Here is a 15,206-nt window from a genome sequence, read left to right on the forward strand (position 1 = left end):
AGGAATACATTTCACTGCTCAAAAAAAAAAAAATGCTTTTATAAAGGACAAAAGAAACGGTCTGATACTGAGGAGGAAGGTGAGCTTTGATTGACAGCTGGTGCTGCCCTCTAAGTGTGAGCAGGAGAAGTGCGGATGAATACTAACAGCGCCATTGTCCCTGCTCATCAAAACATGAACAAACAAGTAATGGGAGCAAAAAGTCTGGAGACGGGAGGAACGATGTAAAGCAACCGCCACGTTTAAGGGTCCATTCACACATCCGCAAAATGGATCTGGATCAGTTCCGCAACATTGAGGAACGGATCTAGACCCATTTTAATGAGACCGGAAAAGATGCGGACAGCACACAGTGTGCTGTCCACATCCGCACTTCTGTTCTGCAAAAAATAGAACAGACACAGACAAGACAAGACATTTCTATTAAAGTTCCGGCCATGTGTGGTCTGCAAAATGCGGAATGCACATGGCCGGTGTCCGTGTTTTGCGGATCCGCAATTTGCGGACCGCAAAACACTTGTGGACGTGTGAATGGACCCTAATGGGGATATTAGGGTTTAAGGACACAGGATTTTAGGATTGTATCAGAAAAGTACAAATTTAAGTAAAAAAGTACAAAATTAGAAGGAAGAAAAGAGTAACATTGTGTCAATTCACAAGAAAGTGAACAAAATATATTTTGTAAAATGGGAGAGAAGTTTGACAACCTGTCACCAGGAACTCACTTTCAAACCCAGCACCATGCCTTGTAGGGCTGGATCAGCTGAATGTAATGATGCCTTTCACTTATCGATCCATTGCTTCATTCTGGAGAAAAAGCACTTTTAATCCATATGCAAATGAGCAGTTAAGAGCACCGAGAGTGGTCCCAAGCCACCCTGTGCACTCTTGCTCCACAGGTACAGGTCAGGCAGTCCGGTTCGGCAACAGGAGAGTCAAGGCAAGCAGGCAGGGATCAAACAGGTAGCAGAGTCCAGAAACACAAGCACGAGTCAGGAACACGAGCAGAGAAAACAGCAACCTTGGCAGAACACAAGGACCTTGACGCTCAGGCATCTGGGAAGGGGGCTAAGCCACTTATATATGAGCAGGAGGGCTAGGATAGGTCAGCGAGGTCACATGATCTAATCCATAAAGCCCAGGAAGTGACGCACACGCCGGCCCTTAAGGAAGTGCCGGAGGGAACAAGCAGCAAGCATACTGTGCCCAGGACTGCATGAATGGGGAAGCACTGGCAGGAGATCACCGCTGAACACGGCACCCGGGACCACGGCGGTAAGCAGGGGGACAGTGGCGCACAGCAGCTGCTGTTACACTACTGGGCACTGAGCCTGGTTTATAGTGAATTTGTTGGTGACACACTCCCTTTAAGTTGCACCTAACAAACTGGTTTTGCATCACATTTATTATGCGTTTTAGACACCTTTTGTGCCTCGATCAGCATGGAAGTGTGGCTAAGAGGGAAAGCAGAAGGGCTTAAGATGCGCCATTATGTAAGAAAATTTTGCTGCAAAGTAAACCAACCAATAGGTGGAATAAAGCTAGAAAACAATTTCAAAAGTTGCACCAAATTTATCATCCAGCCTGAGCCACTGAGATAAGTGTATAACAGCCTTGACACCAGCGACTACTACTGCAACACATATTCAAAGGGCCCTTAGCAGAATGCAGGTAAGACACCGGCGCTGCATCCTCAAGTGCCTATATGGTCCACCACACACCCCAAACAGACCAACCGATCATTAATACCAGGACTCAGCAGCCTGGACGCCTCCACTCCAATCAAGATTACTAGAGCATTCACCTTCCACTTCCTCAATCCCATGATCCAGAGCTCTGCAGAGCTGTCCCAACCTGGAGAAGACCAGTTGCTGAACTGTCCCTCACCCAGCCATCCGACTGAGAAGCGGATCAATGCTGTGCACCAAAAACTGCTGCAGTGCACACACCAGTAACACACATCTCTAATCCTGTCCCACTGCACACAGTTGTAGCGACCCCTGTGGTCTTCAGCTTCTGTATGGCAACACAAATGTTCCTCTTCACGGACACCAGACAGGAGCTGCTGTCCAGGGTGCTGAAAGATGTCCCTCCTTTACCAAAAACCATTACCAGTAAGTCTGTAGCAGTAGCATACTTCCGTATTCTTGCCCCTGGCCATAATACTGCATGTCCACTCTAGCCAGTCCTGCAGATGATGCAGAGTACATAAAGGGAGATCTCACTGGTCATTTAGTAGGCGTAGAATAGGTAAAAGTTGCTTCCCTACTGGACCCATAACCAGGAGTAACATCATCCTGCACTAAGGCTAAAGCTGTGCCCAGTCATCAGGAAAACCTACAAGCAACAAGTGTTGTCTACTTTAAGTCCTTGATAACTAATGACATTTACATTTTCCTGCTCGTTTCCGTCTTTAAGGCTATGGAATTATTTGCACTGATCTTTTTATATTGTTCATTTGCTTCTTGAATGCAAAATGCCCCCCCCCCCTCCCTTCTGTAGAGTGTGTGCAAGTCCTTCACTTAGCTGCTGATTCTGATCGGACATAAATCCTGTTCTAGCGACTCTCTCTGCTCTCCCCCTCCTGTCTTTCAGTGTTAAAGGGGTTATCTCACTTCAGCAAGTGGAATTTTTCATGTACAGAACGTTGATACAAGCCACTTACTAATGTATTGTGAGTGTCCATATTTCCTCCTTTGCTGGCTGGATTCGTTTTTCCATCGCATTAGACACTGCTAATTTCCATGGTTATGACCACCCTGCAATCCTGCAGCGGTGGCTGTGCTTGCACACTATATGAAAAAGTGCTGGCCTCTTTGGTGTCCGGGACTGTGGATGCTCACATAGGCTGGTGCTTTTTTCTCTAGTGTGCAAGCATGACCACCACATGATAGATTGCATGGTGGTGATAACCATGGAAATGAGCATTGTATAATGTGATGGAAAAATGAATCCAGCCAGCAAAGGAGGCAATATGGACAATCACAATAAATTAGTAAGTGGCAAGTATTAACTTTCTCTACATGATAAATGCCACTTGCTGAAGTGATACAACCCCTTTAAGAGATAGCAGCAAGGGGGAAAAGGGTGTATACGGCAGATCGGAGGGTAGAGAAGGGGGGAAAGCATGGAAGCAGGACAGATCACAAAGCTGTAGATAGGGAAGAAAAGTGCACAAAAGGCAGTTTGCAAGGGAAGACAGCAGCATCCTGGACACACAGATCCAGCATGTATTACTGGGAGGGAAATGTCCAGAAGTCTCAAACTAGCAGTAGGTTCTAAAAAGAATATAAGGTAGTCTGAAATAAATGAATGATGATTGCAGTCTGACACTTAAGAGCTCTTTATTCTCAAGGTAACCACTAACACATGCCAATAATTTTTTCCATGTTTCAGGTGTCCATAGTTTTTATATCATTGGCCTGTAAGAACATCAGAGCGAATCTCCAGTCCAGTTATAACACATCTGGTGGACATTAACCTCAAAGTCGTTTATTCACATCAGACTGTGCATTGAATTCAAATAAGAGAAAGGGACAGCAGAAGTTCTGAATTTCTATGAAGCTTGGACAAAATGATAGCTGAAAAAAATGGAGATGAACACCGGAATCGAAGGACATGTCGGACTAGCTTAAAGGGGCTGTAAATAAAGCTTAATCATAGTGATTTTCCACCAGCACCTTGGTGTCCCTGTTATTTAGGGTCCAAGCTTCAGATCATCTGAATCATCTGCAGTCGGTGAAGAGCCGGCTCATTGCTAATCACTTCACCAGATGCAACTTCTAATTCCGTGATTGATTTCTTGTCAGGATTTTCTCACAAAGTCATCTAGAAAGAAGTTAAATGGAATGGAATGTATAGGGTATCACAGCGGCGGGCGGGCTGACCATCACAGAGGACCAGGCTAATGACTGCAGCCTTCATCACTTCTTAATTAGAGCATCAAAATTTTGGCATGAAAATCATTGAGTTATTGCATTGTCAACATATTAATGTGATAAACATATTGGAGCAAAGCCTGAAGCGAAGGACTCTGCACATCTAAAGATTCCCATAGCATCCATTACTTAACGTATAGCATCACTTCTCACTGAACCCAATAGATTGTTATGTCTACTGCAAGAAAAAATGCTATGTTTGGAGGAAAAAAACACAGCACCAAAACCTCATCCCAACTGCAAAGCATTGTAGATTGAGCATCATGGTTTGGGGCTGATGGAGAAAGTATCATGGTTCAGCACTGGTGGAGTCGACATCATGTCTGGAGCTGGTGGAAGAATCATCGTGGTTTAGGGCTGGTGGAGGAAGAATCATGGTTTGGGGGTAGTGGAAGGACATCATGGTTTGGGGCTGGTGGAGGGAGCATCGTAGTTTGTAGCTGATGGAGGGATCATCATGATTTGGGGCTGATGGAAAAAGTATCATGGTTCAGCACTAGTGGAGTAGTCATCATGTCTGGAGCTGGTGGAGGGATCATCATGGTTTAGGGTTGGTGGAGGAAGAATCATGGTTTGAGGGTAGTGGAAGGAGATCATGGTTTGGGGCTGGTGGAGGGAGCATTGTAGTTTGTAGCTGATGTAGGTATAATCGTGATTTGGGTCTATTGGAGAAAGTATCATGGTTCAGCACTGGTGGAGCGGACATCATGTTTGGAGCTGGTGGAGGGATCATCAAGGTTTAGGGCTGGTGGAGGGAGAATCATGGTTTGGGGTTGGTCAAAGAAGTATCAAGGTCCAGCACTGGTGGAGCAGACATAATGTTTGGAGCTGGTGGAGGGATTATCATGGTTTAGGGTTGATGGAAGGACATCATGGTTTGGGGCTGGAGGAGGGAGCATCATAGTTTGTAGCTGGTGAAGTTGGAGTCATCGTTTGGAGCTGGTGGAAAGAGTGTCGTGGTTTGGGGCTGGTAGAGAGAGCATCATCGTTTGAAGCTGCTTTGCTCCCTCAGGGCCTGGAAATCTTATGATCATTGAGGGAACAAAGAATACTAAGGTGTAAGAAAACTGTTGGGTGACAGAACAAAACAATAATCCAAAGCCCTCAAGTAAATTTACAAAAGAATGGTTAAAAAAGAAGATTAGTGTTTTAGAAGTCACAGTACTGACCATAACCCTATCAGATACTGTGGAATGACCTGAAGAAGGCTGTGCATGCAAGGTATCCTAGAAATATTGAGGAACTGAAACAGATTTGCAGAGCGGAATGGTCCTAAATTCTTCCTCAAAGTTGTGCAAAATTTGCAGCTGCGGGAATCATTTGGTAGAGATGATTTGTGCAAAACGGTCATTAAATTTAAAGGGACACTGACAGACCCAATTAGCATATTTAGGTATATATACGTGAGTACAGGTCTTATAAAGTCTATTAAAATGATCTAAGTATCCCCCCTGTCCACCTTATAAGTACCAAAATATAAAGTTATATAACCTGCTTGTCCGGTCACGAATCTGCCCAAGGGGCGGTGCTTCATCACAAAATGCGCCCAGCCAGCCGCTCCTAACTGCCATTCTGAAGCCCCGCCCAGCTCATCAATATTCACTTAGCTGGGCGGCGGCTACAACTCTCCCGACTCAAGTGCCCGGCGCATGCGCATAAAGCAGAGGCTGCAGCACTTGAGTCCGGAGAGTTGTAGCCGCCGCCCAGCTAAGTCAATATTGATGAGCTGGGCGGGGCTTCAGAACGGCAGTTAGGAGCGGCTGGCTGGGCGCATTTTGTGATGAAGCACCGCCCCTTGGGCAGATTGGTGACCGGACAAGCAGGTTATATAACTTTTTATTTTGGTACTTATAAGGTGGACAGGGGGGATACTTAGATCATTTTAATAGACTTTATAAGACCTGTACTCACGTATATATACCTAAATATGCTAATTGGGGCTGTCAGTGTCCCTTTAAGGGTTCACTTACTTTTTCTCCCTGCGTGGTGGATGTTGAATCTATGTGCTCAATAAAAGACATGGGCGGTTTGTGTGTAATTGATTCACTTAGAATGTGTTATGTCTAGTCAACATGTTATTAGTAATCAATGCTGGTCCCAAGGTTTCACTTACTTTTTTATTGGTTGACTGCACACAAACTGTCCAAGCCACAGTCACCAAAATTATGAAGCAGATGAATGAAGAAAATGTGCATTGTACCCTTCCTGCCCACAGGTACCCGCCTGCCTCATTATCACATAATACAAAGACCAGTGAAACCGTAGATGATTGCTCGATACATTCCTGTGTGATGCTTCTCCAGCAAGGAAGAGGTTAAGACAGAAAGTCTGGTTGGCACCTATTGGATGCTGCACCTCTCAGGGAACCTCTGCCATGTCAGCCGCTGCCTCCCTCTCATCCCCTCCAGCTACCAGATCCTCCGTGTGTCAGCTCCGCAACCTCACTACAGCATGCCAACCGCCATCAAGACGGAGGTGTAAAAATAATCCCGGCATCTGCTCCTCTCTCCGGTCTGGGTGCAGATGATCCGATGTGTTGGCAGTGCTACCTGTGTGGGAGGAAGGACGCATCTCTGTAACCTTCACATCCTGGGGAGGTGGTATCCTTCTCCTTCCTGGTGCCCTTCATAGCATGCCACATTTGTATCTACAGCAGAGGGTGGCATCCGCATACAGCCACACCTCAGGAATGACCCTGCCAGGCCTCAACAGGAGAATCAGGCCCATGGTCAAAGCAGCTTACACCAAGGAGATGCAAGCCCTAGGAGGTCATATCTAAGAATCCATAAGACACCGAGGTCTGGTCATGGGCCACCACCATCGGTCCATAAAAACAGTGACTCATAGTTTGTGACTGGCTGATGTGGAAGCCCCCAAAGTTTTCCCGCCACAGTTACTAACCACATACAGTAGAACATCTTACGACTAACTACTTTCACGCTAGCGTTGTTCGGGATAACTGCCTGCCAGATCCAGCAAACCGTATGCAAACGGAAATATGTTTTTTCCGGATATACCGGATCTGTCTCATCCGGAATAACGGATCCGGTATTTTTTTTTCTTTCAAGGATCAAAAGCAAAAACAGCTCCTCCTTTGTCCCGGCGCAGACCGGAAAACTGGATCTGGCAACGCAGCAATTTCTGGAACACTTGGTACCAGATCCGGCATTAATACATCTCTATGGACATGAATGCCAGATCCGGCAAGTGTGGTAGTGTTCCAGAATTTTGGCAATTCAAATACCGTACAAGGGACGGAATGGAAGACATCCTGAGGCATACTGAACGGATTGCTTTCCATTCAGAATGCATTAGGACAAAACTGAAGCATTTTTTTTTTCCAGTATTGAGACCCTTTACCGGATTTCAATACCGGAAAAGAATAACGCTAGTGTGAAAGTACGCTTATTCTTGGTCATGGTCGTGTTCTTGAGTTGAGTTGTACACTGGGGAGAAGAAAAGGTCCCCTGGGATAAACAATTCCTTTAATAGCTCAGACATTGACCACAAAATAGTTACCTCCAATAGTTGGCACTGGAGGGACAGCTTTCTTTCTCCTGGAGGAGAACTCATTTGCATATCATTTCCCAGGTAGCACTGCGCCTGTAAGACTCCATACAGAAGCTGGTGGTCTCCACAAGCAGAAACAGTACCTCCGGGACCACCTTGAAAGCCTTTTTATCCAGTACCTTGCTCTGTACTGCTAAGGAGCAAGTAACCCAGACCAACTACTTGCAAATGGATGCCTCTGATTTGGCAAAAATCTGTAGTTATGTTCCAAAGCCCTTTAAAAGGGAAGAAAATATTTAAGAATGGGTAAAAAAAAAAACAATTCTCCACCACTGCTGCTCAGACGCCGCTAGTGTCCCGGCTGCCCGCTCTGCCGGAGTAGTGTTGGAACGGCAGCGGTGGCAATCGGTGAGGGTGAGTATTGATAATTTTTTTATCTTTAATTAACCCATTCCAACCTGGTAATTAAATAAATTTTTCCCCAGAAAGATCCTTAAAGGGGTTATCCATCCCCTATAATGCCTCCTCTAACGCCCGGGCCCCTTATACAGTTTATGCTTACCTTGATCTCTGGCACGCGCCTCGCTTCTGATGCCCGCATGGCCGCCACTGCATCTCCCTGTTGCACAGATCAAGACATCCGGCGATGAAGGGGGTAGCCAATAGCAGGCCGCGACGGGAACGAGCCTACTTAGCATCGCGGGTGATGCTAGGGAGGCTTGTTTCCGTTGCAGCCCTCTTTTGGCTCAACCCCACGTCGCCGGATGTTTTGATCCGCGCGACGGGGAGAAGCAGCGGTGGCCATGCGGGGATCAGGAGTGACACAGGTGCGGTGGAGCGAGGTAAGTACAATCTGAGGGGCCCGGGCATTTGGGGGGACATTATAGGGGTTGGATAACCCCTTTAAAGTATCAGATATTAACTCACTGGTAGCTACCTATAGGTGGCACTACAGAGAGCCAAAATATATACCTGCAGTACCTCCTCCTAGCCTGCAGATGTCACTATTGCCAACACCAATACTTAACCAAAGTGATCGATAGAAGCGGGAGGATAGAGGGGAGGTTGTACTGTAACTTTAAGTAGCTTTAAAACCGTGGAGACGACTCCTGAGTGATAATTTGTGCGGCGGTGCCAGTGATAATACCTCTGTTTTAATTAGTGAGGAGCAGCACACACATTTTCCATAATGAACATACAAGCCTTTGGCTACGATTGATTGTCTATGAAAAACCCTGCGCGGAGCTATTTATTCTGAGAGCGTTATCGACCCGGAGGGGGTGTCGGGATAGATACTCACACATGACGTTGAGGAATACGTTGTCTGAAGCTAGCACCACTTTCTCCCGCGTGGCCCGGTCATATATCCCGACGTGACACTCGTAGGGTCCGTTGTCTGAAATCCTCACCTCGGGGAGCCTGGAAGAAGACAAGAACGGGAGCGGTTAATTATATCAGCCGAGCGGAACGATCTTACGCGCCTTTTTAACGGTCACAGCCAGAACCCAATAAAGGATCCCGTTTTATTGGAATTACATTGGCCACAATAATGGAGCGAGCTCCACGGAGGCTTTATGGGGTGTGAAAATGGCTGTTTTATCGCCTGGTCTCCTCGCAAATGCAAAAAAAAGTTTCTTTGAAGAGTAATAGATCCATGGAGAGGAAGAGGGGGGGAATGGGAAGGAGAAAAATATCAGATGATGGCGATGGCTGGAAAATCCGTCTCCGTTCCTGCCCACGCCACCACTTCTAGTCCCGTAATAATGACTCTACCAATTAAGGGTAACCTTGACAAGAAGCAGCTTAACGTCGGGTAAACATATAATTACGTTGGATATGAGCGCTGTGACGCGCGCTCCACTGACACTGCGAGAAATATTAGTCTTCTATCCCTTCAACGTGTTATTTTCTCGCGCGCCATTAGTGCTGGCATCTGTGAGGGTGTAATTGGGGGTTTCTGGCACCTGGGAGGTGGGTCCGCTCATACATTACATTATACTAAGTAACAAGTAAAAGCTACAAGAGGCATTAACCTATCGGAGGGCGGATACAAAGTATCAGACTATGTTCACCTCATGTTCTGGGATGGTAAAGCTGCCAACGTACATGTTCAAAGGCATCCATAGGGTTACCTGTGCCGGACGGAGGCCGATACTGTCCTCCGGTATAGGTCAGCTGTTTGAGTGTCACATGACCTCGTGATGTCATACACCCCCCCCCCCCCAAGTGCCTACACTCCACCCCTTTACCGTCCCTGCTTTTTACAGGAAAAAAAAATGGTCAAATTTTATATCAAGGCTACATGCACAACACACGTCTGTTTTAAGACCAATGGTTGTCTATGGGGTTATTCATGGTCAGTTAAAAACGGACGTTGAAAATTAGAACATCTTGTCCGTTTTTCACTCATGACCACCCCCATACAATTGAATGGGCCCGTTTTTAACTTCCGTTTCTCAGAAAGGCATCAGTGGGGAAAAAAAGTCTGTTAAAAGTGGACAGCGGATTGACCTAAGGCTACATGCAAAACGTCTGTTAAAAACGGATAAACTGTCCATATCAGTGAAACACAGACAAAATAGAACATATTTTTTAGATTTTTTTTTGGCGTCCGTTAATCACTGGCTGTCAAAATAACTGTCATGTGAATAACCCCATAAACTACCATTGGTCTTAAAATGGACGTGTGATAGCTGTAAAAAAAAAAAATGTCCATCACACGTCCTTTTTTTTCCACTGTGCATGTAGCCTAAATCTGGCAATATTTATTTCAAATATTTACAAACATAAATATTTATGCTAAAAACAAAACAAAACATTGTAATCAGAATGAAGGGTTAGGGTACTTTCACACTTGCGGCAGGACGGATCCGGCAAGCTGGTCTCCCTGTCGGATCCGTCCTTCCGCTGTTTCGCCGATCCGTCCCCATTGACTATAATGGGGACGGGGGCTGAGCTCCGGCGCAGCACGGCGGTGCACGGCGAAAGCTGCCGGACTAAAAAGTCGGACATGCATGACTTTTAGTCCGGCGGCTTTTGCCGTGCACCGCCGTGCTGCGCCGGAGCTCAGCCCCCGTCCCCATTATAGTCAATGGGGACGGAGCGGCGGTCCAGCGGCTCGGCGAAACAGCGAAAGGACGGATCCGACAGGGAGACCAGCCTGTCGGATCCGTCCTGCCGCAAGTGTGAAACTAGCCTTACTCATCAATATCTGATCAATAGAAATCCGACACCTGACAACCCCAAGGATCAGCTGTTCTGCAGTAGCTTCGGCGCCAGAACTCCACAGCTCCACCTGTTTTCTATTTGTCAGTTCGTTTCACTGGGAGTCGCTCTGCAATTACCAGTTCCGTCCGCTACAGCTCTGACCTTTGACTCTGAAACTATAGGTAGGCGGGGTTTGCGAGGTGTCGGGTCCCTGCCAATAAGACAGTGATAACCTATCCTGGGGATCGGCCTGATTTAGCCCTGTGCACAAATCTGATTGGTTTGTAACAATGTATCAGTGCAGCAAAGAGCCTCTTGTTCTGCTGCTACATCCCTAGACTGTACAAGTCTACCATCATCAGCTGTGTGAACAGGGCACTAGGTTTTTTATTTATTTTTTGCTTTGCAAATCAGAAACAATGCTTCCATTCACTGACTGGGAGCAGAGATACTAAATGATATTTAATCATTTGTGTGAGGCCATGATACGGCTACATCTATCATGTAATCATGAGAGAACCGACGGGTTTGATGTATGTCTGGCTACAGGGGAACTACAACTCTCAGCATAGACTGTTCATATCTACAAAGTGCAGGACGAGAAATATAAAACTGCAGGAGACTTTGTAAAGGCTGAAGGACGTAAGGGGCGCAGGGTCAGTAGGGCCGTGGACTGGAGATGAATGGACTCATCCTCTGGTTATGGAGATGCAGGAAACCATATCTGTAAGCCGGATACATATTTAAACATTTGCTTCGGGTCTAGTTTAAGTTCTCACAACTCTGAAATCTATTCTTCTCGGACTATACATTATTCAGGCTGCGCCTTCAATAATTCAACTGGCCCTTTATGCTGAAGTTATAAAAGTGTCTTTAGTCTGTGAGTCTCCCACAAAATCCACCTGTAATCCCTACTGATACACAGTGACAGATATTTATTTTATGCACTTATATAGCGCTGACATATTCCGCAGAGCTTTACAGGCATCATCACTCTGTCCCCAATGGAGCTCACAATCTAAGGTCCCTATCAGTACGTCTTTGGAGTGTAGGAGGAAACCGGAGAAAACCCACACAAACACGGGGAGGACATACAAACTCCATGCAGATGTTATCCTTGGTTGGATTCAAACCTAGGACCCCAGTGCTGCAAGGCACCAGTGCTAACCACTGTATTGCACCAGTGACAGTCCTTCCTGATAAACAGTGAGAGAAACTAGATAGGCAGGAATGACAATCTCTTATGATAAACAGTGGCAGATACTAGACAGGCAGAAATGACAGTCTCATGATACACAGGGACAGACACTAGATGGACAGGAATGACGGTCCCTTCTGATAAACAGTGATAGAAACTAGATGGGCAACGATGACAGTCCCTCTTAATACACGGTGACAGACATTAGATGGGCAGGAATGACAGTCCCTCTTGATACACAGTGACAGAAAATAGATGAGCAGGAATAACAGTTTTTTCTGAGGCAGTTTTAGATACTAGATGGGCAGAATTGATAGTCTCTCCTGATACAGAGTGACATGCACTAGATGGGCAGGAATGACAGTCTCTCCTGATATACAGTGACAGAAACTAGATGGGCAGGAATGACAGTTTCTCCTGATACACCAGGATAGATACTAGATGGGAAGGAATGAGAGTCTCTTCTAATACACAGCAACAGACACTAGATAGGCAGGAATGACAATCCCCCCTGATACACATTGATAGATATTAGATGGGCAGGAATGATAGTCTCTCCTGATATACTGTACAGGTATAAATACTAGATGAGGCGAAATGACAGTCTCTTCTAATACATAATGACAGACACTAGATAGGCAGGAATGATAGTCTTTTCTGATACACAGTGACCGACACTAGATAGGCAGGAATAACAGTCTCTGATGATACACAGTGACAGACACTAGATAGGCCGGAATGACAGTCTCTCATGATACACAGTAACAGACAGTAGATAGGCAGGAATGGCAGTCTGTCATGATACACGGTGACAGACACTAGATAGGCCGGAATGACAGTCTCTCATGATACACAGTGACAGACACTAGATAGGCCGGAATGACAGTCTCTCATGATACACAGTGACAGACACTAGATAGGCCGGAATGACAGTCTCTCATGATACACAGTGACAGACACTAGATAGGCCGGAATGACAGTCTCTCATGATACACAGTTACAGACACAAGATAAGCCGGAATGATAGCCTTTTCTGATATATAGTAACAGACAGTAGATAGGCAGGAATGACAGTCTCTCATGATACATGGTGACAGACACTAGATAGGCCGGAATGACAGTCTCTCATGATACACAGTGACAGACACTAGATAGGCCGGAATGACAGTCTCTCATGATACACAGTGACAGACACTAGATAAGCCGGAATGACAGTCTCTCATGATACACAGTGACAGACACTAGATAAGCCGGAATGATAGCCTTTTCTGATATATAGTAACAGACAGTAGATAGGCAGGAATGACAGTCTCTCATGATACATGGTGACAGACAGTAGATAGGCAGGAATGACAGTCTCTCATGATACACAGTGACAGACACTAGATAGGCCGGAATGACAGTCTCTCATGATACACAGTGACAGACACTAGATAGGCCGGAATGACAGTCTCTCATGATACACAGTGACAGACACTAGATAGGCCGGAATGAAAGCCCTTTTTGATATACAGTAACAGACAGTAGATAGGCAGGAATGGCAGTCTGTCATGATACACGGTGACAGACTCTAGATAGGCAGGAATGACAGTCTCTCATGATACACAGTGACAGACACTAGATAGGCAGGAATGATAGCCTTTTCTGATATACAGTAACAGACAGTAGATAGGCAGGAATGACAGTCTCTCATGATACACTAGATAGGCCGTAATGATAGCCTTTTCTGATATACAGTAGATGGGCAGGAATGTCAGTCTCTCCTGGTAAACCTTGACTTTGATCTATCTCTACATAGCTTGACAGATCAGTCATTCAGAACGTTAGGAAAGCTCACAACTCTAGTGAAAGAGGCAATGGTGGCCAAATTGGTAGTCACCCAGCTTTTCCAAAAAAGAAGTTAAAGTACAACTAAGACCTTGATGACTCCAGGACTTATATCTATGGGGAATCTTCACGTTAGGTAGCAGCGATGGACACTTGGGTCACACACATTGTCCTCCTTATATGCGGTCAGGCGCCGGTTTTTCTGTGATGTATGTGCCGGGGTTTTGAGATGAAGCTGTGATCAATTTACCTCCTCCTGTCACAGACCCCTCTGCAAAGTGGATTAAGAACACAAGCCGCACATTCACTTCAGGAATTGAGGGGCATCGATCAGGGGCGGCCGAGCAGTCGGCGGTCAGGACTCAGATAAGAGAGGCCCGGGATGGACCTGCTTTCAGCAGCAATATGGTAAAATCAATAAACTATTAATAACCTCACAGGACAAGCAGATTGCCGCCTAATGCAGTTGAGTTGCTGGAGTTTACCAACACTGACAGTTCCTCAGAAGGGTAAGTAATTGTGTTACAGAGCCGGGGCTGACATGGCGATCAGAGCCAAGTGCCAGCCGCAGATAATGTAAGTATTAAATCCCACAGCACCCCACCCCCACCCTAATCCGGCCCTGCTGCCGATGCTGGAAGCTTACCACATACTCAATGAGGTCTAGAGCCGGCGTCCTCCGCACTGATGCTCACAAACAACCTACAGTGATAGATTGCAAGCTTCTGTGGCACACAATTACCCTCCTAATGCTTCAAGTCTACTGATTACAATAATTCTTAGAGAATAGTATTGTAACCAAATAATAATAATAAATTATATTATAATATTTATATATATATATATATATATATATATATATATATAATTATAATTAATAATAATATATTAATAATGATACACAAAGCATGATCTTTTCATGGGAGAGAGTTGCAGTACCACTCATGGCCACTACACAAAGTACGGCGCTGTGTGATTTCCACTGTCCATTCCAGAGCGTCGCGACCACTTCAATCAGCTGATCGGTAGGAGGGCAGGTGGTTGGACCCTTACCGATCTGATGTCCTATAGTTAGGTCATCAACATTAAAACTCCTGGAAAACCTCTTTCTGGTCATGCTGAGAAAATTTAGAATTTTATATCTAAAAAAAAAATCCTGCAATTTCCTAATAGACTTTGAAATTCCTCAATTCTTTCACGATCTCGTCTTGCTGTCCATGAGAGGCTGAAAACATATTCCGACCTATCCTGCTCATACAGCTGAGGGTTTGTTACAACTGAACCAGTGCTCTATAAGTAAGTCTTTCTGTCCTGTCCTGAGGGTTTGTCACAATGTATCAGCCTTGGGGCTCATGCACACAAACGTATTTTCTTTCCGTGTCCGTTCCGGGTTTTTTGCGGAACATATGCAGAACCATTCACTTCAATGGATCCGCCCAAAAAAACGAAGTTACTCCGTGTGGATTCCGTTTCCGTATGTCCGTATTTCCGTTCCGTAAAAAATAGAACATGTCCTATTATTCGCA

The 15,206-nt window shown here is 45.6% G+C and overlaps 1 protein-coding gene across 3 annotated transcripts in view; it reads right to left on the reverse strand.

Moving 5' to 3' along the window:
• IGSF21 (immunoglobin superfamily member 21) overlaps window positions 1-15,206 on the reverse strand; it is a 492,728-nt gene that overhangs the window by 194,025 nt on the left and 283,497 nt on the right. For all 3 annotated transcript variants that reach the window (XM_044278638.1, XM_044278639.1, XM_044278637.1), the window contains exon 4: window positions 8,749-8,867. In XM_044278638.1, the coding sequence (XP_044134573.1) occupies window positions 8,749-8,867 (119 nt within the window). The remainder of the gene's footprint in view (window positions 1-8,748; window positions 8,868-15,206) is intronic.

Source organism: Bufo gargarizans, chromosome 2 (assembly GCF_014858855.1).
Source record: "Bufo gargarizans isolate SCDJY-AF-19 chromosome 2, ASM1485885v1, whole genome shotgun sequence".
NCBI classification, from domain to species: Eukaryota; Metazoa; Chordata; class Amphibia; order Anura; family Bufonidae; genus Bufo; species Bufo gargarizans.